Consider the following 26,320-nt stretch of genomic DNA (forward strand, 5'->3'; position numbering starts at 1 on the left):
GCCCTCAGTCATTCTCACTAGCTCCTTTCCCTCAAGCATTCTGTTTCTACAGATGGCACCATCATCTTTGTAGTTACTCAAGGCCCAAATCATCAAGGTATCCTCTGTGCCCCCTCTGTTTCAGTTCTTCCTGTGTGTACTGTACATTCTACCTCCTAAGTAGATCTTAATGATTATTATTTTTTTTTGCATTTGCATTTGCATTTCTATTTCCACTGAGTCATTCTCATCCAACTGTTCTCATTTCTTGCCAGGTCTACCAAATAGCTTCTAACTTGTTTCCCTGCTTCCCCCTTTTCTCTTCTTCTGTTCATTACCGTCATAGTGCTGAATGAATGCTTCTCAACAGAAACCTGACCATGTTCATGTCCTTCTTAAAATCCTTAGTGGCATCCCATTTTCTCAGGACTAAGTTCACAATATTTAAGATGACTTATATGAGGTCTTGCCTGACCTGGTTCTTGTCACCTTTCCTCATCCTTGATGCCCCTCCTCCCCCACATGCCTGGCCCCTCCCGCCTTAGCTCCCACACACAGCTTCCATCTCCTAGGATGCTCTCTCTCCTTTTACTCCACCCTATTCATCCTTCAGATTTCAGCTTGAATGGCACCTTGTTTGTGTGCCCTTCCCTGACGCTGTTAAGTTGATCCGGTCTCATTTAATAACTCACGTGGGGCACCTTGTACGTGGTCTCTTCTGCTGTACTTGTCACAGTTGCAATGAAACATTTTTGTACAATGTTTATACAATGTATACAACTTGTTTAATCTTTAGCTCCTTTACTGAAACGTAAGCCTCATGAGGCCAGAGATCTGTATCCTTGATATTTACCACATTGCCAGGCCCAGAGTAAGCATGCAGTAAATATTTGTTGAATGAGGGAATGAATGAATCAAATGATATTCTGTGACTTCACTGAGGGGAGTACAAGAGGAAATCGGATTGTGCAGCAGCATGAAGACTATAGATTGAATACTGGAACAACTTACTAAAGTGAGGCTTGTTAAGCATTATACAGGGAGATTATTTTACTTTGTAGCAGAGTTGATACTAATTGGTCTAGTTATGGCAGAATGCTATTTTAATGTTCAGAGCACAACACATATTCGGTAAAGAAACTGGGTAGCAAGGAATTAGCCTTCCTGGTACCCTGCTGCTTTGGGAGAGGGGGATTATCAGTTGTGACTCATTGAGGACCAGGGCAGTGGGGAGCTGACCAAAGGCATTTTCACAAAGCCCCAAGCTGGGTGGGCAAAGAGGACTGACTGCTGAAGCAACATGCTTTTTCTCTAGACAAACAAGTGCTCTCCCGGGAAGTTAGAATTTGTGTTCTGCATGGAAATCTTTTAATAAGTGGAAACATTTTGAAGCATCAGTAGAGTGACACTGCTTCTTGCCAATTCTCAGTTTGATCTCTCCTTTGAACGAAGACACACCTTCAGGCTGCATGTCAGTTATTCCTACACAAAAGAGAGTCTGCATCTCAGGCTGTTCACCCACCCCTACCCTGATTTCCGTTTCATTGAATAATTGAAATATGTCTCCCTCCCCCTGCTCTTGTCCCCTCTTCTTTGCCCCTAGAGTGTCCTGCTAAGCTGATTTATATCCTCTCTGAAGCAGGGAAACTTCTATTTCTAGACTTCATTGAGCAAACGGGCCTCCAGTGAAAATCACGGAGGGTGAGAGTGAGTCTGATGGTTCTGGGAAGGGATTTGATGCTCTGGTGTGTCAGAAAGAACCCAGAGACCCTGGCTTTGTGCTGATAGCCATTTATTTTATCAGCTGAATTGATCAGTTTGGTGTTTAAAGCTGTAGCTACAGAAATCCCAAGAGTTGGAGAGGTCAGTCCATTTAAAAGGATGATTGTAAAATTATCCACATAAGTCAACCAATGGTTACTTAGCTCTTTGGAGTCCTAACTCACTGACTGGCAAAACGTGCACGTTAGTTGGCCTGAGTAGAAAACCCTTTCACTAGAGGTCAGTGATCCAGCCCAGCTAACTCACTGGGGGAACACAAAGCAGACTGGCCTGAGAAGCGTTGATCTGTTTGGATCTATTCCTCCATTGCTTGGATTCATTTCCACAAGTGGAGATCAAGTGCTCACTGTAGGTAAGCCACTTTCTCCAGATCAGACCCCTTTCTAGCCTGGGCCCACTTAGGCAGTCAACCTGGTCCTTCATTTCTTAATTTGCTCATTTATGAAGAGAAAACTTTCAATGCCCTGTGTGGGAGACAATTTGCAGAGCACTGGAGAACTCTGAGCAGAAGACATGATTCCTTCCTTCTAATTCCTTTTGTTTTTTTTTTCTTTTTTTGTGTCCTCCTTCAGGGCTTTAGGTCAGACAGTATGTATAATTGTAGCATCTACGATTACTCCATTTCCCGCATGAATAAAGTTATCTTGCCCGGCCTCCTATCAGGATGGTCATATTGACGGGGGCTGCTTTGGATTAAAGAGGCACTACAACCATGGAACAAGAGCTTTTCTCTATGAAGAGCTAAATGATCTCTATGAAAAATAGACTTGTCTTCACAAACATTAAGAATCCTGACTGGGCTAGCCTTCACAGGCATTGCTCAGGAGAAAGGTCCAAGCGCCAGGTAGATACTGGAGATCATGTTGATGATCTTTTGAGCCATGGGAATGTTTGAGACTTTCTGGAGAGAGAGGGAGTATGCAGAAAGAGAAGAAAAGGCAGTGGCCTAGGACTGAACCAACATTTAGAAATTGGATGGAGGAGGAGAGGCCAGGAAGTGGGAGGAAAATCTAGAGGGTGATTTACCAGAAACCAAGCAAAAGGGTATTTCGTGGAGGGAGTGGTCAATGGTATTGAAGCTCTCAGGGGGCCGAGTAAGGTGAAGTGAAAGGATGGTGTGTCACCTTGTCAGTGTGCCGTCAGTGGGAGATGGAGCTGTGAGTCATCTTCTCTGTCCCCCAGAAGTTTGTGGTCTAGTTGGAGAGGCAACCCGTGCACAGACCAGGTGAGGACCAGGGTAAGGCATTATGTGCAGAGACCAGAATGAGCCATGGAGGCAGCTGATGTTCGTGGGGGGGCGGGGGGGGTCAGTGTGAGCTAAGCTTTTAGAAACGGTTTATTTAAAGAGCTGGGGCTTGAGTAGGACTCTGAAGAATTAACAGTGGGATTTGGATAGGTCAGTAGAGAGGAGCAGACAGGCCAGGAGAAGAGCACACGCACACACCTGAAGTCAGGGATGGAAGTGCCATGTGCAGTGATGAGGCTGACGTGACAGACAGGGGCTGTCACACGAGACAATGAAGGAAAGGAGATGAGAGAGGCCAAAGCATCCTTCCTAGAAAGGGATTCGAATGCCAAATTTAGAAATACAGAAATGCAAGCCACTTAACCTAACAGGAGAGCATTAAATGAACATATTAATCCTACACGTCACTTTCGCCTGCTGTGCCAGTTTGGTAGCGCTCACCGGGGCCTCTCCGTCTGGAAACAGCAGTGCCCGTGGTTATGAACAGTGTGTTCCTTGGTGGGTGACGACCTGTTGGTGCCCACCCCCCTGCCGTTGTCTCCCCTCCGAAGGCTCATTAAAGACGCAGGAAACACACTGTGCAATACATTTTCTTCTCTGTGGGGATCCCAACCCGGGCCTTAGCCCTCTGGTCCCAGAGGTAGAACTCTGTAAATACGTCTACCTTTTAGTTCAAGTATGTTTAGTATAGCAAAAGTATTGCCAAGATCTTTTTAACTTTCCATTACTGAGTCTGCTATCTGACCGAGGGAAGGCTTTGAAAGAGACTTCATTTTCAGTTACTTGTGGACTGACCAGCCCCCGGGCCTGGCCAGCTCTGGGAATTCTGCTGCCCTTCCAAGCTCTCTCACTTTAGGTTTGAGCAAAGCAGGGGTCACTCTCTCATCGTTTGCTGCTTGCCCACTCTCCCTGCTAAGTGCACAGCATACTTTCACCCTGGGGAACTGTAACCCGGGAAAAAATACTAAGCCAAAGATGAGAGCCATGGCTTGAATGTAAATGGTTGAAAGTGGCTTTTCTAGGTGGCTTGTGGGATTAGCCTCTTTACCTGACAGTCCCTGATTTCTGCTTCTACAGCACAGACAAGTGGTGGTTACTCTAATCACAGTCTGGTGCTGAGCAGTTTTCCACAGATGAACTTAGGAAAAAGCAAAAGCCAAACTTTACCATGTACATATTGAAGCTTTCCAGATCTGGGTGTCATGTCTCTCCCAGAAAGTCCAAATTACCCGTTGGAGGTAGCAGAGCTTGGGTTTCCAGTGTTCCTGTTATCAGTGGAAGAGTGAGATGGTCCCTTCTTCTCAAAGTAATGTGCACATACTTAGTGCAAAATATTTTTACAGTATGTATTTATTTACAGTGTGTGTTTACGTATTATGTACAATGTGTATTATGTATGTATGCTGTGACCATGTTGCATGTACTTATACAGCTATGTACATTTGTGTGTACATACACATATATACATACACAACATAGATGTGTGTATGTATATATGCATGTATATATATTCATTTCTTAAAGCCCTGAGAAGTCAGAGATATGCAGAACTTCCAAAATATCTCACATTTCTCCCAAGTCCTAGAAATAAACACTGCTTAAAAAAGCTTGTGGAGCAGCTGCTGGCCTTGTTTGCGATGAGCTGGGTTGGCGTCAATGCACTTGTGATTACCAGCATGTATTGAACACACACAATTTAAGGTGGCTTTTCCTTAAAGAGGAAGTCAACCCAACAGCCCACCCAATAAGCTGGAGTAAATGCTGGCACCGCCACTGTCTGTCCCCTGAGGGGTGACAGGAAAGAGGACACTACAAAAGGTTCAGGACATCTGTCAGGCCGACTCTGCCTCTCTTCAAAGTTGGCGATGTTGAAATAATTTCACTATGAGGAAAGATGAAAATGAAGACCAAAGAATAATACATAAAATAAAAATTTATTTTTATTCACCATTACACGCAAACACAGAAAAGTGTATGGAAAGTTATACACTAAAACATTAATGGCGGTTAACTCTTACTGGTGGGATAATTTGTGACACATAGTTCCTTGTTTTTGCTCGTTTATATTTTCATCCTTTTCTACAGTAAAGAACATATTATTGTCAAATAAAGGTTATTGCTAGAAAAGAGAACAGGATAGACTTACGCTCAGGAGGCTTTGATTGGCTGGCTCTCGATGCTTGATTTATGTTACAAATCGCAGGTTAGAGTTGTCATTCTCAGGAGCAAACGCATGGGGGGCTGTTGCAGCTGCCAACCTTTGCCAAAGAAGAAAATGTATCAACTCCTGCAAAAGATCTTTCACATTTCTTATTTTATTTAACCTTCACAACAGCCCTTCGGGGCAGGTGTGATTACCTCCAATTTTACAGATGAGGAAACTAGAGACTGGAGCAAGTTATTTGTCTAAGAACACACGGTTAGTTCAATTAGCAAGGGAGTCAAACTGAGTTAACCCATGACCTGTTCTAAGCTTCCTGGATTTCAGACTAGAGGAGAAGTCTTTCTTGATAAACCCCATACACTTAGATCACTCATTCACTTCATGTCTCCTTGCTGCTTGTGCACATCTGGCGTTCGATTAATTGACATCCCAGCTGTGGGCAACTTGTGTTTCACTTGTGGCTCCACTTACCCTGTCTGTGGAATAACTCTTCTTAAAAAGCAGTCCAAGTGAAGTGGGAATGTTCACGAAAGCATTTTTACCCTATTATCTCATGTTATTTTAATAGGAGCTTTATAGGTAAGGGTTATCATTATCCCTGATTTACAGTGGAAAGAACTGAAACCAGAAAGTTTCAGAAATACATGTTCAGGGCTCAGAAGTCCACAAGGCTTCATTTAGATGAGTAAGTAGGAGAGCCGTCTCCATTCCTCCCACTCCTGTGTTCTTCTCCCCATCAACAACTTCCAGTTCTCTTAGTTATTTCTGATATCTACCTGTTTCTAAAATGTATTCTGTAATTTCTTTATTAATTACATATAATAACTACTCGAAAGCTACATGAGGTTTTTGCATCTTAGACCTACTTCTTACTTCTCCTCCACATATAATAATATCTTTATTTTTGGTTAAATCAGTACTCAGTGTTTATAGTGTTATCACTATGTTGTGTGACTCACTGCCAAACCAGTTAATATAGAAAGAAATAAATAATTTTTAAAATATACCATAATCCCCATTTCGCTTCTCAATCCACTGTTTCTCCCACCCCCTCAGATTAAGAATTGCCTTGCCTTTTTTTTTGTTTGTTTGATTAGTAGTTTACTGTCACCATTGCTTTCCAATCTCTCCAGTAAAACTGAAAAGTCCTTAGAAGTATTTTCTACGTGGTCAGATATATCTGGTCATCTGTCAGCTCTTTTCTTTTCCTGGAGAATCTCTCTTGAAGCCCTGCCATCCTTCTTTCTCATCTGGTTCATTTCTATTTAGATCTGCTGTACAGCTGTTGTCCTGACACTTCCCTTCTTCTCTTTCCTGTGTCTTGGGCCCCAGATTTCCTTCTTGTTTTTCCCCACTCACTTTAATTTGGTGGAGCACATCCTTTAGTAGCTTCCTTAGAAAAGGACCATGGTGATAATTTGTTTTTTTGAGACCTTGTATTTTCAAAACTGCCTTTATTCTACCTTCATGATTAATTGAACATCAGAGCACTGAATTTTAGGTTGAAAAGTAATTTCTCCTGAACAATTTGAAGATATGATTTGTCTTTCAGTTTTCAGCTTTACTGTTGCCATTTTGATCCTTGATTCTTTGTATATAATCTGTTTTTTTTTTCCCTCTAGAAGTTTAATTCAAATATCTTTGGTATTTGTATTCTGAAATGTCACTGTAAATGTTGTCTCTGAGTGTATAGTCTCTCTGATGCAATTTAGTCATGAAAAAAAACACATCATGGGAGTGGAGAAAAAGGGAAACCTGGGGTCTGTATGCTCATTACCTGAATTTTTAACCAATCTCCCTGTTTTTTTCCTACATGGTTTACTGTTGCCATCTGTGGTATATGGTGCCGCCAATGGCTGGGCCCTCTGGGGACCTGGTGTATGAATGACTTTCTTCTCTTTGGTATTCAGGTATCTCAGCTCTGCTAATTCCTCTACCTACTTTCTCTTTTACAAAAATGGGTTGATTTTGTTCACCTGCTATTCATCTCTCTTCCATTCCTTGTCTGTGGATTTCTATCTTTTCAAATGTTTACTTGTATTTTACAGGGGTTTATGAAGGGAGCAGAGAATGTCTCATCTACTGTGTTTAACTGGATGTCACTAGAAGAGTTTTCTGTGCTATCACTTGGTGAACCATTTTGCAGTGCTTTACCTGTTTGTCAGTTTTAGATTTTTAAATATTAAGTTTGGTCAAAAAGCAGGCTTCGCCCTATGCTATTGTTTTTATTTTTGAACAGCATATAGCTTAGGCCAGAGCTGTCACGTCCTAGGCTTATTTAATAGTCCCATGGGACCTCAGGGCTGCCTGGAGAGGGAGACCCAAGTACCACGAGCAGCCATAACTTGGGTATGATAGTCATCTGGCTTCCATCTTCCCACCCATGTGCCTTGACTCTTTATACTCAGGGGAGGTGGCTAAGGTCTAAGGTCATTTAGTGGAAAGATTCCTAGATTTCCTTTTTTGTTATTCTTTTTAATTGATGAAGTCATTCATGACCACATGCTCTTAAAAAAATGCAGGTAAGACTGCAGTCATATAAGATACCCATCCCCCCAAACAAACACACCTCACTAATTTTCCTCCCATAAGAGGTAACCATTGTTACCAGATTGGAGTATAGCCTTCCATAATTTACTACTATGTGTAGTAGTAAATTATGGAAGTGTGTGTGTGTGTGTGTGTGTGTGTGTGTGCGCGCGCGAAAGGTATGATATTCTGAAAATTTGTACTTTTTTTCCTTTTCCTGGTATGTTTTGAAAATGTTTCTATGTTAGTGTAGATCTGCATAATTGCACGTGGTATGGATATATCATAATTTGTTTAGCCATTCTTCTATTGTTGAAAATGTAGTTGTTTTTCTAATTTTTTTCTTCTGCAAATACAGCTGCAATGAAGATGTCTATTCATGCCTCCTTGTGCATATGTATGTGTTCCTTTAAGGCAGATACCAAAAATAGAATAGAGCAGGAGTTGGTGAACTATGGCCCGTGGTCCAAATCTGAACTATTCCCTGTTTTTGTGTGGCCTACAACTAAGAATTGTTTTTACATTTTAAAATAATTTTATTCAATGGTCCATACTTTCCCCAGTGGGTTGAAAGATCTCCTTTAATATATAATAAACATCTAAATATACATGGGTTCATTTGGGGGATCTATTCTGTTGCATTGATCTATTTGATTATTCCTATTTTAAGTACTTTCTGTTAGTAAGATGTGTCATCTGTATATCTTAAGTTACTGGTATTTCTTCCACCAGTTTTCATTCCTCCTTCCTCTTAGTCTAGCCCAGTTTTTCATATATGTTTATATACAGATTAAACAAATAAGGAGGTAAATACACCCCTGTCTGACACCTTTGCCTAGAGGAGACCATTATGTCTCTTTACATTCTGTCCTGACAGTGGTTTCCTTTCCACAATACAGCCTCTGCTGTTTTCAAGTAAGCTGGACATCTAGACTATAGAGCAGGTGCCTTGTCCATGTAAGTAAAACTGGCTTTGCCTTCATCACTGTAGATATTTGATTCTCTCTCAGGAGAATGCATTGCTTAGATCTAAGTAGCAACCAGAGTTTGGAAAATGTAACTTCATTGACCAGATATTTTTTGAAGCTCCGTACACTTACAAGAAGGAAGGAAGCATGGCTTTCTGAGTGCCTTCAGGTAGCCATTTGGCTTGGACATAGGATGGGATGGAACCTTAAGGAAGTCAGGAGGTTCTGTAGCTTATTTAGGGCAAAGAGAGAGACAGGATGATCACAGAGCATGCACAGAATATGCGTGGGTCGCGTGATGCAGATTGAAGAATAAGCCGCCCCATCCTTCAGGAACTTACCGTGCTGCTAGGAATACGAGGGAGACGCGTAACTGGTAAACCAGAGACTTCTAAACAGAAATGACCAGAGTGTCTTGAGAAAGGAAGCAAGGGAAGCATTGCCCTGGCAGGTTGGTACAGAGATGGCACAGGGGGACCTGGAATGACTTTGGAGTTGGAGTCCTCCTGACCCTGAGTGTTTCACTCTGGCCACACTTCTCATTCATAAGAGCTGGAAGTGTTTTGTTGGTGGTGGCCTCATCTTTACAGCCCATGGGGTCATCTCCCGCCTTGCCATTTCCTTCCTCATCCTCTCTTACCCTCTGGTGAGCATTTGTATTAGAAAATGAAAAGTTTCAGTGATTGTTTGGAAGAACTCTGTCCAGCTGCTCAAACCCACCCAGTTTCTTTTTTTAGCTTCTCCCCCACTTAAAAATAAACTGTATCAGGTCCCACTTGCCAAGCCTTTGTCACCATCTCCAGCAGCCATTTCTCCGGCCCATCTGCTCCCCCAGATGCTCAGCCCATCCCCTCTTCCTGGCTTGGCCCCGCGTGCAGCCCATCCGTGGACAAGTGTGGGGCCCACCGAGCACCACAGCCAGCAGCCCCACCATCTGCCTTCCCCTCCCGGGCTGTTCTGAGTATCACTTCTGACCCAGATTCAGCAGACCACCCCCACCCCCGCCCTTAGGCCTGGCTTGTTTGCCCCAGCCAGTCCTATGATTTACAGGGACAGGATGTTGACTGGAAACGATAAAGGAGTTGCCATGGAGATATGAACAAACACACACGAGCTGTGGACACGAGCCATGGACACCTCACAGCAGGAAATTCAGACTAGTTTGACAGAAGTTTAGTTCAGTCCTGGTTTACTCGGTGTGGGTTCCATGCCTCACCTTTGGAATCAGTGTCTTAGAGGGAAGTTTAAAGCCGCTGCTGAACTATCATTATAACATTCCCATATTCCACCGCTTGTTTCTTCCGTCAGAGACAGCGTACTTGTATCGAGGGGTTAGAGGTCTGCCTGTACTTCCGGAAGTTCTGAGGGGCTTGCTGTATCCAGGCCCAAAGCCCAGTACCTGCCCTTGGGCCTGCAGGAGGGGTTATAGTGACATGAATGTGGAGAGAAATTGCCCCAACTTGTCCTGTAGGTCAGAGTCCATGCCGGAAAACTGGTCACCCTGCACAGGAGCAGTGATGTGTTCTAACCTGCTCCACCTCCCGTTCTTCCTCCGGGTTCCAGGGGTGTGGGGGTGACAGGGCTTGGAACTGATGGTACATCGTGCCTGAACCTGACTGGGGCACAGGAGGCTCCTCCACGCTCACATTTGAGGCCAGGTGGTAAGGCGTGGGGTGGGAGGGGCTAGCACTGGGGCCCTGTAAGGAGCCCTTTCCCTGCCATGAGAGGCACTTTTCTGGGGCCCAAGGGAAAGGGGGAATGGTTTTGGCATTGCTTCTAATGAGAGAAGAAGGGCTCTTCTGTGCCCCCATAGGCCGAGAGGGACGTCAGCTCTATAATGAATGTGGAAGAAAACATTTCACCCTCTCTCCAGAGGGTGCTGTTGGCATTTCGAGCAGGACAGTTCTGCCCAACAAATTCCCAAACGTCCTCCGGGGGACAGTGCCAGCCCAGCTCCTTGCTGCCAGGGTACTGGATTGCCACTATTCTCTGGGAAGAGACCAGACCAGAGCTCCTTTTTATCTTGATATATTCATGTTAATGCACATGAAATTCTGTTTACCAGTTGTTGCCTTATCTGATCAAGTTTCCGATTCTTATTTTCATACCTGAAGGCTCTTCACTGTACACCGATCTATTTCCCCATTTAGTTTACAACTCCTCAACTTGAGTTCTCCTACCAAGGGGGGTTTTCAAGCACCTAAGCCATGAGGATGGATGACTAACATACAAGGTCCCTTGCTCATGGACAGCCAGCATCCAAGATGTAAATGACCACAGGAATGATGACAATAATTACAATAGGACTTCAGAGGAGAGAATAGAAAAGCAAAGAGTTTAAAGTGTGGACTTTGGCCCAATGGCTCTAGAGATTCAGAAAGTCATATTTATAAATGGAGCTGGCTGGGCCAAGGGAATATGTTCTTCCAGCATTGCTCATATGGCATTTTTCCTCTTGGAACCCCCTAGGTATGGAAATTTCCTCTAGAGTTCCTGTAAACCAATGACTGAGGCCAACTGGTTCCCAAGACAGAGAAAGAAATCCCTAACGTTAAAAGTGTCATCTTGTACAGTGTGTCTGGGGGATTTGAAGAGGAGAGATGATTGCAGCCGAGACTTAACATCTGCTTTGCTGTTACTTATTACCCTCTTGTGGACTCTCCAGACAGGCCCTCTCTTCCTTCCTTGTGGTCCATAATTCTGCTCTCCCACTGACTCCCAATGAAGAGAAACAATGCTTTGTCAAGTTCACTACTTATTGGCAAGGCTAATTTTGTCAGTTCAGAGGATGGACTATTAGTTAAAATTAGGTTTTTGAATTTTCTTTATCATCATCTATTTTGTCTTCCACCCACTCACCTTGAGGGATAATCAAGCATTGCCCATGAGCATCTTGATTTCTCCTTTAAGTCTTTCTAGCTTATTGATTTCAATAGCCTGTGTCTTTAACGTTCTTGCTTAAAAAAAAAACAAACAAAAAAAACTATTTCTAAAAACTGAATTGTCATCAGTCATTTCAGATTTTAGGTGCCTTCCCTCCTAGCTCTGAGAGCAGAGGCTCCTTCATATTTGCTATTATTTAGACTTTTCCCCCCTAAGCAGAAATGGGCATTTATTGACTCATGTAGCCGAGAGAGATACTGGGGTAATCGGAGAATGAAGGGCACTAGGGCCTCAGGTGCTTTAGAGGAGCCCTGTACCTCCCGCATTCATTCTCCCTCACCTCCTCCCTTGCTCTACCCTTTTCTCCTCAGCTCTGCCTCCCACTGGAGCCTACCCTTACCCTGTATCACGTAACCTGGCACCGCCGCCCTGCTTAGCAACCCAATGCAAAGAGCATTTCCTTTCTCAGTTTCTCTGTTGATTATTTAATAATTGTAATCATTTGTCACAAAAGGAGAACCACTTTGAGCTTAAGCAAGCTATTTGTGCTCTCTGTAACTGACATCGATAAAAGATCACATGGCGACTTTGAATTCACAAAACAGGATGTAAGGTGTAGGGAGACTGATGGGGTTAGAACAGAAGTGGCAGAGTACTCATTAGAAATCAAATGTGTTACCAGTGTCCCTGTACCTGGAGAGAATTATTTGGACACATTTATGCCAATTAAGACAATTCATATTCTCTTGATTTATTATTCTGGATTTTTCCCCCTTATCTCCCTGCTTCCTCTCACCCTGCCTCCCCAGTTATTGCTAATTATGTCAGTAATACCCAGAAAAATACCTTCCTCTGCTGTACAATACAGAAACTGGGAGATTAATGTCTCCTTATCCTCAGAGGTGAAGACTGCTGAATTACAAGCCTGCTTTGTCCCCGTTTCTCTTTAATTACCGTTTTTGAGACCGTGTCGTTTTCTCATAGCTGGTCTTGTTTGACAGCATCCTGTGTACGGGCTGGTGGCCTCTTAGAGCAGGGGGAGAGACGAGAGGTCATCTTGTCTGGTGGCCTCTCACCAAGAACATGTCAGCAGCACTGGAGAGGTTTCCAGAACCATCAGGCCCAGGCAGACAACTCAGTCAGTGCCTGCTGAACAGCTTGTCATGTATGGTGGCAGTAGAGCTATGGTCCAATGTGATGCTGGAGGAGAGAGCCATGGAAGGGGAGATGTGTGGTAGCAGCTATGCCTGAGCATACAGAACAGGTGCGGGGACTGGCGGGACAGAAAAGGGGAGGGTGCTGGGAATTCATTTCTCTAGACTTTCAGAGGACACTGCCCAGGCTTACAGAATGGCCACCGATGAGCCACAGCAGGGTCCGCCCAAGTAAATAAGCCTCCTGCTGGAGAGTCACCCTCCACCTTAGTCCTTTTTGCCTGCCGTGAATCCGGGTAATTCAGAATTTTGAAGCACAGCTGAAATCAAGGTGCAGGTCACCCCCTAGATGCGCAGGTGTCAGGAGGATGTTCAGGAATTGTCTTAGACCCTTTGCTGCCTCTGTTTTCCATGTCTTGGGATCAGGCTGAGGTACTGGTCAGAAGCCCCGGGGTCCCATGTGTCTGGCTGTTGCACTGTACCTGGTTCTCATTCTGAAGACACAGTCCCAAAGGACAGTCCCTGTGATGTGCTCATGGGCTCACACAGTCCAAACACAGCACTGTGACCTCACTCCCGAGGGCCACCAGAGCAGGCAATGCTGAGGAATAAAGGCTTTGTTGACTTTATGAAATTCTTGAGAAGATAGTAAAAGGGGAGGGAAGAGTACAATGAAGACCTCAGATGGATGAGCAGAGTCCTTTACAATCAATGCTGGAAAACGTCTCTTCCGTTCCTGCCTGTTTCAGGTGCTGTGAGAAGCCGCCATTGTGACACTGCTGCCAGCTCACTGTCAGCGGGGTGTGTGCCCTGGTCTCTGATTCCAGGAACGGAGTCCGCTTGTACTGACTCTCCTGTACCCTCTTAATGGGATTCGTCCTAATAGTGGGCCAGAGTTATGGGGTGGCTTTCCAGGGTCAAGTAAACCGGCTCAGAAGATCAGGATCTTGACCCCATTATACGGAGCTGTGCTTGTTACCATGGAAAGCAGTGCAAAAGCTTCTTGTGCCTATAGATTTACATGCAGAAAATGTGTGGCGACATTCCAGCTACATCTTAACTAGCTTCCCGCCTTGTGTTACCCATGTCCGAGGAAAGCCCATTTTGGTCGTAGGAAGTGGAGGTGTGTGACTTCTCTCCTTAGACCAAAATAAGCGTGTTCCCGGAATAGCAGTTTTGAGACCTGTTTATGTAACAACCTACTTCCGGCTCTTGGTGGGGCATCGCGGGCCCGGGACCGAGGAAGGCTGGACGACGTCCCAGTCTCATTTTTCATCCTTGTGATGAGACGTCTTCTTTCCTTTTCCCCCACAGGTCCAGTTCCTCTCCCCACGAGCTCGCCGTCGGCTCCACGCTGCCCTCGCCTCTTGTTCCACCTCCATGCTGATCCTGTCCAACCTGGTGTTTCTCGGGGGCAATCAAGTTGGGAAAATCTACTGGAATAGGATCTTCATACAAGGTAAGTTGCGGGGGAATGCTGTTTTCAGCCAATTTCTTGTGTTCTACATTTGCCCTTTGTATCTTGACTGGGATGGGGGAGGGGGGCACAGTCATTGTTCTATTCACAGTATGTGACCTGTAAATACCAGCCAGGAACGGTTCCCTGTGTTTAGCTGTGACTTTAAGTGTCCCCTATTTTGATGTCCCTCTTATCTATGACACGTGACACTTAACCTCAAAATAGACTCTCCCAAACTCTCCCATTCCGTTCTGCTGACTTAGCTCTCCAATTCTTTCCTTTTTTCTGATCTCCCCTACTGCCTGTCGATCCCCGCCTTCAGCACACTGCAAAGTCTAACATTTACCATTCTGAAAGTCCTACTAGGATTATGTCCTAGAAGGCCCGTTGTGCTCTCCTGCAGCTGTGGGCATGGCTGCAGCTCTTTCTTAGGGAGGTTTTTGTCTGAACTCTGGGATGCCAGCACGAGTAGCCGACCTTATGTTTAATGTACATGAACGGCTCATCTGAATGTCCACTAGCAGCAGGTAAAATGCTAGTCTGTGGGAATTGTTGTGAAAACATTGCATTAATAATTGACCATCACTTATTTCATGTCCCCATTTCGCTGGGGCTGGAACTAAGAGTTACATCCTTAAGAGAATTGGGAGAAAGGGAACTCCTTACAGTACACACTACTTTAGCCTATTCCCTATGTATTAAAAGCTAAGTTTCCCTGAGCAGTGGCAGGGATTTGTGCTTTGGTTCGGAAGCTTTGCCAAGTGGTAATCACATGACTGCATACTAGGCTGTCATCTCCACCTCTGGCTCCCCAGTGATGCTTTCGCTACGGCTCTTTTCACACCAGAAATAACCCTGACATAGTTTTGTGATCCCAGGATGCCAGGTCATGAATCTACATTGTGGCAGCTTGGGTGAGCCAGGCTCAAAGGGGCCGAGAGAGAGAGCGAGCCCTCTTCTGCTTTCATCTTGTCGCTATAACACCCCTCTTTGATCTTGCCTTCAGAGAAATGGCTTAGCTGATACTTCCTGAAAAGACCATATACTTTCAAAGTAGAGGATGTCCTTTAATAAAGATGGGAGATAAAGGGGTGCTGAGGACCTAAAGATAAAAACTCTTCTAGAGGTGGGTGACAGTGTCTTACTTATCTAGCGTCCTACCACAGTACCCAGCACAAAGCCGAGAATGGTGTGGGAAAATGCTGGCTTGGGGTTTGCTGGTCTCATGAGCGAGAAGGCTCAGATCTTTGCTTCAGTAAAACAAACATATCGGGTGGTTGCTACTCAAAGGCACTGAGACAACAAGGATGGAAGAGGAAGCACACACAAATGTGGGACCCAAGCGTGCAAACAGAAATGTGTCAATAGATTCGAGTCATTACAGTGCCAGACGCATGAGTAAGCTGGTAGAGGTCATAGGATGGAGTGGCTGACCTTCCCGTGGAAGGTGGACTTCACAAAAGAAGTGGCATTTAAATTGGAATTTTGACCACAGAAAGTAGGAACTTGCCAGGTGGAAAAGGCAGGTGTATGGGGTAAGTAACACTCGCTGCTGCTCTGTCAGATAATTCCAAACTCTCAGTAATGTTTCCTCTTAGAAGTTTATTCTTCTCACATTTCAATGCAGAACCAGTGGCTTTTTCTAAGCAGTGACTCCAGGACTTAGAGTGTTTCTGTTTTGATTCTCCACCACCTTGTCCTGCCATCATGGGGGGCAAAGAGACATGGGGATGGAGCACAGGTACTAAATATCCCCACCAGAAGTGACACAAGACGTTTCTGCTCACGTTCCATTGGTCATAACCAGTCATGTGACCAACCTAAGTGCAAAGCAGGGAGATGGGGGAGAGCACACAGGTGTTAGTAAGCTATGGCACAGTGGGAAAGGGTGTACAAGGAAAGCAGCTGGAGCTACCCAAGGGGCAGTTAAAATGTAAGTTGGAGGGGGGAGGAGGGTGGGACTAAATGCTTGAGATATGGGAGTCAAGAGCGTGAAGGTGGTAGGTGAGACCATGGAAACAACTAACCAAGGAACATGCACAGAGTGAGAAGAGAATAGGGTGGGGGTGGAACCTGGGGATGCTGGCATTTAAAGGGGCTGAGAGAAAGACAGAGCTGTAAGACCTTCCTTCTGCTTCTCAAAGGCAGAAAGATCAAAACACGACTTGCCCCATACCCTGTGGAGCTAACAGCAGTCACGTGAGGTCAGGGCTCTGAAAAATCTGGTCTGCTGCTGCAGTGTGGCTCTTACTATGGTCTGTGATTGGATATATATTGTGTCCTCCGTGGAGCCAGGTACAGGAGTCCTGGGGACTGGTTCTCTGAACATGGAGGGCTCTATGGAATTGTTCCTCCCTGGGTTTTGAGGCCAGGGAAGCTCAGCTTCGAAGGCATTTTCTGTGTCAGGGATTCTTCAGATCAGCCTGGCCCCATCTCAGCTGGCTTCCTGAGTCAGGGAATGGCTACTGGGGCTTTGGCACTTGCCCCATTTATCTGGTCTCTGCTGTGGGTCTTTGTCCCAGAGTAATAGAGTTTAGATATGTCTAGGAGGAAAGTGAACCAGATGGTGCCAAATCCCCCATCCTTGAGAACTCTGGATATTTTTTTTCATAACGAATATGATTGACCTGATAGAAAATTAATATGAATATTTATGTTTTGGTACCAAAAAGTATTAATGAGGTTATAGGATGCCTCCTCAGACTTTGCTGCGGTGTTATATTAGCTTTCTAAAATTAAAAAATCAATCTGAATTATGAAACTCCTCTGGCCCCAGAGGTTTCAGATAAGAGGTCGTTGACCTGCTGATGAATGAGCCAGAAGTTTGACATGCTGGTTGTGTCCCTTCAGCCACATAATCAAGACCTGTTGTTCCAAGACCCACCTCTACACACTGAGGAAAATGTGATGAAGTGAGGAAGTCTGTCTTAGGGGATGGAGAGCATTTCAGTGCAGTCTCCAGATTTCCAGGTTTAATGGGAAGGTGACCCTTCCCTGGGGGTAACCACCATTGTCCCTCTCTGCCTTGATGGGCTGGACCTGTCGTAGTGATAATGAGGAACTGTGTCCCCTATCAGATCTCGTCTCAGTGAGTCCTGAAAGAGTAGGAAGAGGGCAGACAGGTGTCTGGAGCGTAGGATTATTGAGATAGAAGATACAGCCTCACTAATTCTCAGAGAGCCTTTCCCAGCTCATGATGTCCCTAGAAGTATCTCAGGATGAGGTCAGTCCCTCTCTGTCACCAGTTCACTGAATTTAGACATGGATCTGTTTGCTTTAAGCTGCAAAGCTTATTTTAGTAGCTTATGTAAAAATCTCTGTCCTGTTCTCTATGGGGTTGGTGATATGAGCTGTAAAACCAGAGCCTTGCTTTTCTGCTGTGCACTCTGCCCTGCTGTCCAGAAGAATGGACAACGCCAGCCAAGGGATGGAAATGCGGAGTTGCCTTCTAGGGCTCTGGTACGCAGGGCACACAAACCATTTCTACCAAGTGTTACCTCTGCTGCAGAGGCTGGAGAGGTAATGTTCAATTGATGCAGTGGAGAATAAAGAATCTTACATCTCTGCTTTAAGAAAAATCCCCAAATTTTTACTACTGAACTTTACTTCAAGCAGCTTGAGGAATGTGAATGTTGAGGGGTGTGTGTGTGTGTGTGTGTGTGTGTGTATGTGTGTGTGTGTGTGTGTGTAGAACCTAGTTGGGTCCAGGGATCTGAGAAGGATGTGGCTGGGGATTTGGTCCCCAAACCTGTTCCAGGAGGCTCCATGCTGTGTCATGCTTTGCAGAAGCAAACACAGCTTATTTCTTATGTAACTCTTTGGCTCTCAGAAGCACTTGTTGATGAATGGAGCTTTCTCATGTCTGCCTTAGAGCCTCAACATTGAACTGTAAGTTAATTTCTTGAACAAATAGTTGATGACTTCTCTGTAACTCACAAATATCAATATGTGATCACTCCAAATCTGTAAGCCCGGTCTCCATAAACCACCTGTGTGTTGTATCTTGACAGTACTCTTAGCTGTGGGACAATGGGAAGAAAAGGCAGACAGTGGGCATGGGGGTCTAGTGGGCATTTATCTGTCCATTGGGTATTTACCTGACGTGGAGCAGGCTGAGAGCTTTATGTTTGTCTGGATGTAGCGTGATGTTCCTTCTGAAAAGTCCATTGCCTTCTGTCACCGGAAGTCCCGGGCTTTGTAAGGAGACCTGATCATTTCCGAGGAGGTGGGCACTGGATTCTGCATCTAGGGATAAGCAGGGATGGGAGCTCAGTAGAAACACGGCAGCTACCAAACATTCCCCTGCCTGACTTCCCGTTACACACACACACACACACACACACACACGTGCGCGCACACACACGTGCACGCACACACACGCACACACACACACACATGCACACACACACACGTGCACACACACACGCATATCCACACGTGCACACACACACATGCACACATACGCACGTGCACGGACACGCACACACACACATGCACGTGCACTCGCGCAAGCGCGCACACACGTTTTCCCTCCTCCTTGTTGCCTGGACTAGTTTGGCAAACTACGTCACAACACTTAGCTGCTGAAGTGGCCCCATGCCAATGCGAGATGAATTTGGTTCTTTTCCCCCGGATTGCAGTGAGAGAGGAACCAGTAATTTTCTTATGCAGGTCAGAACCTTTATGCTCCCCATATTTGCTTGCTATTTCTAGCTGACAATGGAGAAAGTATATTTTCTCCCTGATGACTAGCCTGTCCATGCAGTTTATTCATCTCCTAACTCAAATGGCTCTGGACAGGCCCGTTTTATTTAAAGCTGAACTGGGGCATTGCACTGGAAATTCTGGAAGGCTGTGGTTAAATAGAAACTCATTCCCTCACATTTTGTTAAATTCTTAGTGCTGAAATTTCATTTTTGATGAGAGCAGACAGAGGGCAGGTGTCAATCTCTCCTCTTCCTTTGTGATTACTTTGTTTCACCGTCTTCACTAGCCTTTTCCTTTAAATAGAGATTTCATGTCTCTGATTGATTCTGCTTCTGCCTCACTGGATCCTCTGCAAGTTCTAGAAAAGTCTGAGGAGCAGGAGTTTCCCACCCATTGTTTTGTTGGTAAAGATACGTAGATACAGGGTAAGCAATTCATCCATGGTTATACATTGGTCCATTTATGGACATTCTTGGGATCTGAATTTAAAGACTTTCAGAAGCCTCCGTTTTTTCTTTACTCTATGCTACATGGTCACCCAGACGTCTTGGGCATCAGTTTTCCTAAAAATATTTCAGGCCAAGTCAGCAGACATAGGACGTTAGAAACAGTGAGTGGAAGTTCTTATCCAGCAGTGAGCCTGAGGCCATGTCACACCTGAGAGAATTTCTAAAGTATCTAGGAAGGAGTTTGAATCATAGCGCATTTAAATAAATCCTACTTTCTGTGAAATTGTGTGAAACTTTTTCCTGTTATCTAGGAGCTTTTGTGAATTCATTTGAAATGAGTTTCATGGAATATGAGAACATTTTAAAGTGTTTTTAAATAGACTATCAAGTAAAGACTAATATAGCTTAAATACACTTAACCCAAATAAAAATAAAATAATTTTGATTTTTACTGATTTATTAGCATATAATATTTGACATCTCTATCTCTCCTTGGCTCCCAATCTACCTGCCCCCAATCATATATATTCAGGGTGATATTCAGAAGTATATTGCAAGCAAATCATTATGAGGTGTAACTTAAACTCATACAATGTTACAAGTCAATTATATGTCAATAAAACTGGGAAAGAGTATATTACAAATGTGGTGACAGAAATTGAAATCAAACCACAATATTTTTTATAATTTAGGTAAGTCCCTTTTTTCTCTAACTAAGCTATCTGCATAATAGATCTGCTCACCATGTGATGAATATTCACTATATAAAAGGATATGTGCAGTGAGATCTCTAAGACCTAAACCAGGAAATCACTTGGGGTTATAGTGCATCTGTGGCTTCTGAAATAAGCACACATCCTGAATTTATATTATTCATTTATGTGACTTCTTATCACAGCTATTACTATACTTTTAACCAATGGCTACAGAAATAGTTCGGCACCTGCCGTGCCAGTGCATGCCACCTGAGTGTTACAGGGGAGTCTGAAATGTTTATCAGACACACTAGTAGCCAGGAGCCCCCTTTCACCAGACTGTCTCCTCAAGTCACGACTGAACATTTTTGAAAAGTGTGGAATATTAAGAATATGTAACATTTAATTTTAACATTGTTGTAACAGAAGGGAAATCTAGCAAGAGCCGTCACTATCAAGTGTCTCAGCTTTGGCAGTAAACTCCTTTGTGCAGCAGGACCCATCGTTGTGTTTGCTTCTGTTTACTTGTGCACTGGGCACTGACCGCCCACTTTCTGTTGCCCCCTGTATTTGTTTCCTATGGCTGCTATAACAAATTATTACAAACTTGATGACTTCAAGGAACACAAATTTATCTCTTACTGTTCTGGAGGCCGGAAGTCTGAAATCAGTCTCGTTGGACTAAAGTGCAGACTGGGTCCTTCTCGGGGTCCTAAGGGGGGAGGATCTGTTTCTTTGCTTTTTCCAGCTTCCAGAGGCCAGTTACATCCCTTGGCTCAACGGCTTACCTTCTTCCTCTTCAAAGCCAACAGCATAGCATCTTTAAATCTCTTTCTCTCTGTCCCTCTTCTCCTGTCATCACATCACCTGCTATCTGACTCCTTCTGTGTCTCTTCAATAAGGACCCTGGTGATTACATCAGGCCCACTGGGATAATCCAGGATAATTTCCCCCTCTCAGAATCCTTAACTTGACCACATCTGCAAAATCCCTGTTGCCACATAAACTGACTTGCATGGTTTCCAGGGATTAGGACATGGTCAGGTTTGGAGGAGCCATTATTTAGCAGACCATAGCACGATAAGGGAACAATGCTATTTACACAAAGCATCCCTTCTGTGGCACCACTACAATAGCTTCTTTCTCAAGAGATTTGGTTACAAAATAGCACTGTAGACATGCCACTAGCCTTATTAAAATGAGAATCTACCTGTAAAAAGCAATGGTACTTAAATTTCACAGAAGAAATGTGAGATTTGTTATCTTGAAGGTATGTAGAGAGTAGTATAGGGGAAAGATGCAGTTTTTTTGTTCTTAGTTTTTAATTGGGGAATATTAAGGAACAGTGTGTTTCTCCAGGGCCCATCCGCTCCAAGTCGTTGTCCTTCAATCTAGTTGTGGAGGGTGTGGCTCAGCTCCAAATCCAGTTGCGTTTTCTTTAGTTGCGGAAAGCACAGCCCACCATTTCATGGGGAAATCGAACCCGCGCGACCTGATGTTGAGATTTCGTGCTCTAACCAAATGAGCCATTCAGCTGCCCCTTCGGAAGCTCAGCGGCAGCTCCTTGTCTTCAATCTAGTCGTGGAGGGCGCAGCTCACTGGCCCATGTGGGAATTGAACTGGAAACCCTGCTGTTCAGAGCTCACGCTCTAATCAACTGAGCCATCCAGCTGCCCCAAAAGATGCAGTTTTGCTTGCTCAGCATCTGTTTCCCATTCTTTGGGAAGAAACCTCTTCTACCCCACTCTGAATCTGTGTCATTCTGGTGGGACATACCCTCTATGTGACCAGGATTGGCTAGTCTGTGTGGTCCATCTCCTCATGTGATGCAGTTCCACAGTTTTTGTTAGAACTATTAGGAAGGAGAAGCCCTGTTTCTTCTGTTGTTGCGGAGGTGTCAGAATATTGGGCTGGAGCTGTTGACAGCCCTCTTGCCACCACCAGTGGAAAGCCAAGTAGAGAGGGAAGCCAACTCCGAGGAAAGCAGAGCTGCATTTTGGACAGTGTACTTTTGACACAATATTTTGAGACAACCCACTACCACATATTATTTTTAAGCCCTTAGTCCTTGAAGCCAACATCTCTGTGTACTTTTCAATTATAGGAGTGTTTTTGTTTGGTTGGTTTGTTTTTTACTCACTTCATCAGTTCATGTTAGGAGACAGTTCTCCAGGGCTGTCTTGTGTTTTTGCATGTTTTTTGAAGAGAGACATTGACTGCCTTTGTTCTGAACTGTCTTTCCAAGAATTCTTTCCAAGAATATATGGAAGACATCTTTGGAAGATGAAAATAGTATCTTCCTCCAAAGTAAAAGGTATTTGTTTACTGTCCAGTATAATAAATATTTCTTGCCGGAGGCAAAGTTCAAATAGGCTTAGTGCCCATTATGAAGTATTTGTATGTCCTAAGCTGGGGTATATCTCCTATAACATAACCCACTGCATGTACAGATATCACCTGGCTCTCTTCACATTGCATTGTGGGATCTGAGGCTCAGGGAAATGACACAAATGCTCTGACTACTGTTATTGCTGTAAGTCCTTTGTCTCTGACTCAAGAGTCTTGTGTCTTCCTCCAGCATCCTTAAAACTGACAGGCTAATCTGTTGCTTGTCAGTAAGGTAAAAATCAGAGCCTTCACTTATTGACAGTCCAGTTTGGTTGAGTTTCTGTCATTTGTAATGAAAAGCATCCCGACTAATGTAGATGGAATATACCATTGTGACAGGTTCTTAAGGGAAGGTATTTTAGGAGATTCTATTATAGTGAATCATTTTTTGTATAACTTTTGTTTTGTTTTGTTTTGTTTTGCTTTTGTGCCATAAATAAAGTAACTATGTACTCTGTTGTGCTTTTTAAAGTAGGCATCTAATTCTTCTATTCTAAATTTAAATAATTATGAAAGATCTAATTTTTGCCATATTATATTGACATTTAAAAATAAAACTGAAGCCTTTAAATAGTATAAATTATAAATAACTTAGTGATTTCATATACATACAGCATTATCCTTTCAAAAATATGTATGAGCAAGATCTTCTTTCACAGTAATAGTTCCTTGATCACATATTTCTGTATTATTTTCCCTACAGAATTTTGTCTTATCTAAAAGTGGTTTCCTTTCAGCTATCACACTTCTCTGCAGCGTTGTTGATTTTATTTATTTCATTTGTTTTTCTATTACTATGAAGGTAGTGATGTAAATATTTTTTCCTGGATTGAATTATAATTACAATTATTAGTAACACAAAGATGATACCATTTGATAGCTAATTATTAACACAAAAAATAAAATTGTATTGAAAATACTTTTCTCTTGAGATGGATGGATAAAGGACTTATGGTTATTTGATTAAAGGAATTATCTAATTGTGTCTTTATTTTGCCCCTCTATTTTAAAGCTTTTTATTGAAATATAATGTAGCATAGAAAAGCACATATATCATAAAAATTTTCTTTCAGTGAACCCACATGTATAACCAGCTCTTAGAGGCCCCTTCTTATGACTCTTATCATCTGCTATCTGCCTTTAAGAGTAATCACTATTCTGACTTCCAAGTGCATAGCATTTGTGGGTAAATTGTTTGTTTAAAAATGTACATGAAATTGGAAAACTAAGTTTGCGAACTTGTTGAAATGATGTTGCTAACCTTTTTTGATATTAGAGGGATTATTCATTATGAATTTGTACCAACTTGACAAACAGTTAACCCTGTTTACTATTTGGAAGTGCTGAAAAGGCTACATGAAAAAGTTAGACGACCTGAACTTTTCACCAACAGTTCATGGCTCTTGCATCACGACAATGCACCAGCTCACACAGCACTGTCTGTGAGGGAGTTTTTAGCCAGTAAACAAATAACTGTATTGGAACACCCTCCCTACTCACCTGCTTTGGCCCCCAATGACTTCTTTTTTTGCCAGAAGGTAAAGGAAATATTGAAAGGAAGATGTTTTGATGACATTCAGGACATCAAGGGTAATATGTTGACAGCTCTGATGGCCATTTCATAAAAAGAGTTCCAAAATTGCTTTGAAAGGTAGACTAGGCACTGGTGTCGGTGCATAGGAGAGTACTTTGAAGGTGACCATAGTGATATTCAACAATGAGATATATAGCACTTTTTCTAGGATGAGTTTGCAAACTTAATTGTCTGACCTCGTGTACACACACACACACACACACACACACACACGTATGTATATAGTCACATAGGATGTATTATGTCCAGTTTCCTTTGCTCTATATCATGTTGAGAGATTTGTCCATATTTTTGAGTGTGGTTGTAGATTTTTCCTGCATATTACTGTAAAGTATTCCATTGTGTGAACATGCCACAATTTATTCATTCTACTGATGGTGAACATAATAGCTATTAGGTTCTATGAGCTGTCGTATACATGGCCTGTGGTCAAGATATGTATGCGTTTTTGTTGGGTACATACCTGGGAAGGACTGCCGCATCACAGGGTATGCAGACATTCAGCTTTTGTAGACAGTCTCTCACAGTGTGATGCCAATAGCCTTGACGGTTTTATATCCTGACGTAAGATCAGGATAGGGGAGAGCCTTGCTTTTTCCTTTGGAAAAAGTGGGATAAAGGATATTTTATGAGAGGAAGAGGGGAAAGGAGAACCGTATCCTTAGATACATTTTTAGAGACATACACACACATACACACACACACACACACACACACACACACACACAGAATTTGAGGACCTGGAAATCAATTCTTCTAAAGTTATCCATGTTGTTTATATTACCCAATACACTTTAGAAAGTCCTGCTGTAACCCGAGTGGCATGCATAACCCCGTCTGAAGACTACTGCTCTGTTGGGGAAAGAAGCTCACTCTGTCCTTTGTGTCCGCCCCCCCCCCCCCGCATCTGTTTATTCTGGCCCAAAAGAAAAGGAGTGTTGATCTGAAGAGGACAGTGGTTGGGGTTAGCATGTATCAGTTAGCCACTACTGCATAACAAACCACCACAAGAGTTAATGGCTCAAAAGAACGTGAGTCTAGCTCATGAGTCTCTGTGTCAGTTGGTGTCTAGTTGATCTAGGACAGCCTCATGCATACACCTATGGGTCAGCCATGGCTTGGATTTGCTGATCTTAGCTGGGTCCTTACATTTCTAGGGCCTTGGCTGGGATGAATTGTCCAAGTCAGGTCTGTTCCAGGTTGATTTTTTATTCTTCAGCGGATTTGTCCAGGCTTGTTCACAGGACAGTCATAGTAGTTCGAGAGAGAGAGAGAGAGCAGACTGTGTGCAAGGGCTTTTCAGGCTTTGGCTCAGAACTGACACATGATCACTTTGCTGTACTCTCTTGGCCAAAGCATGTCATAAAGCTAGCCCACATTCAGGGCGAGGGGAAATAAACTCCATCTCCTGATAAGCTGCACAATCATATTACAAAGGGTGTTGATACAGGTCGGAGGGATGGTGTGACCATTTTTGCAATCTGCCTTAGTTGCATATTCAGAGGGGTCCAAAGAGCTGCCCCAAGAGTGTGGCCATTAGATGATCCCATGAGGCTGGAGAGGTAGTAAGAATCGCATTGGTCCCATTCGGCCATCTCTCCCCTTCGCGTCTCCTACTTCTTCTCCTTCTTCTCCCTGCAGAGGCTTGCTCTGCCTCCCATGCAGTGGCTCATAGCCTTATGGTGTTTGGGCTCGCAAAAGCCAGGAGAGGGTCTGGGAGCAAGGCCGAGGCCAGCCGTGCACCTTGTAGTGAAATCATCATAAACACTCTTGCATGTGTGTAAGCATGCATTCGTGTGTATGAGCCACATTGTTAAAATCTGGAACATTGGGACATTCAGGCTGATCTAACTTAAAGAAGCTTCCCTGAGGCCCAGCCTGGCCACGTGGAGTTCTGCATAGGATGTGGGGCCAGAGCCCCAGCTAATAAACAAGTATTCCTTTGTTTTGCTTTGCATAGATGTATATGGCATTCAGATCTTCCTGAGTCCTCTGACTAAATGTAATTCCGTACCTCTTAGTAACATCCATTGTTACTATTTTAACTCTTCGTAGTTTAAAAATTTCTAATTCACTGGTTCAGTCGATCTTCTCCACAGCCCTGCAGCATAGTTCAGACCGATCTGATCTCAGTATTACTAACAGCTCAGAGGCCAGAGAGGTTAGGACACTTGTTCATAGTCACACAGCTAGTAAGCCTTGGAACCAGGTGAGATCGCAAGTCTTTTGACGCTAAATCCCTTATCCTTTACGTTATACTGTTCTGCCCTCTCTGTTCTGTCAGATTTAAATCACAATAAGCAATCAGTTTTCTCTGCAAAAT

The 26,320-nt window shown here is 43.7% G+C and overlaps 1 protein-coding gene across 6 annotated transcripts in view; it reads left to right on the forward strand.

The window, feature by feature from the left end:
- Positions 1-26,320, forward strand: part of HHAT (hedgehog acyltransferase) — a 268,672-nt gene that overhangs the window by 204,807 nt on the left and 37,545 nt on the right. For all 6 annotated transcript variants that reach the window (XM_081026421.1, XM_081026425.1, XM_081026420.1 and 3 more), the window contains one exon: positions 14,020-14,164. In XM_081026421.1, coding sequence (XP_080882547.1) covers positions 14,020-14,164 — 145 coding nt within the window. The remainder of the gene's footprint in view (positions 1-14,019; positions 14,165-26,320) is intronic.

Source organism: Rhinolophus hipposideros (genome assembly GCF_964194185.1).
Source record: "Rhinolophus hipposideros genome assembly, chromosome: 19".
NCBI lineage: Eukaryota > Metazoa > Chordata > Mammalia > Chiroptera > Rhinolophidae > Rhinolophus > Rhinolophus hipposideros.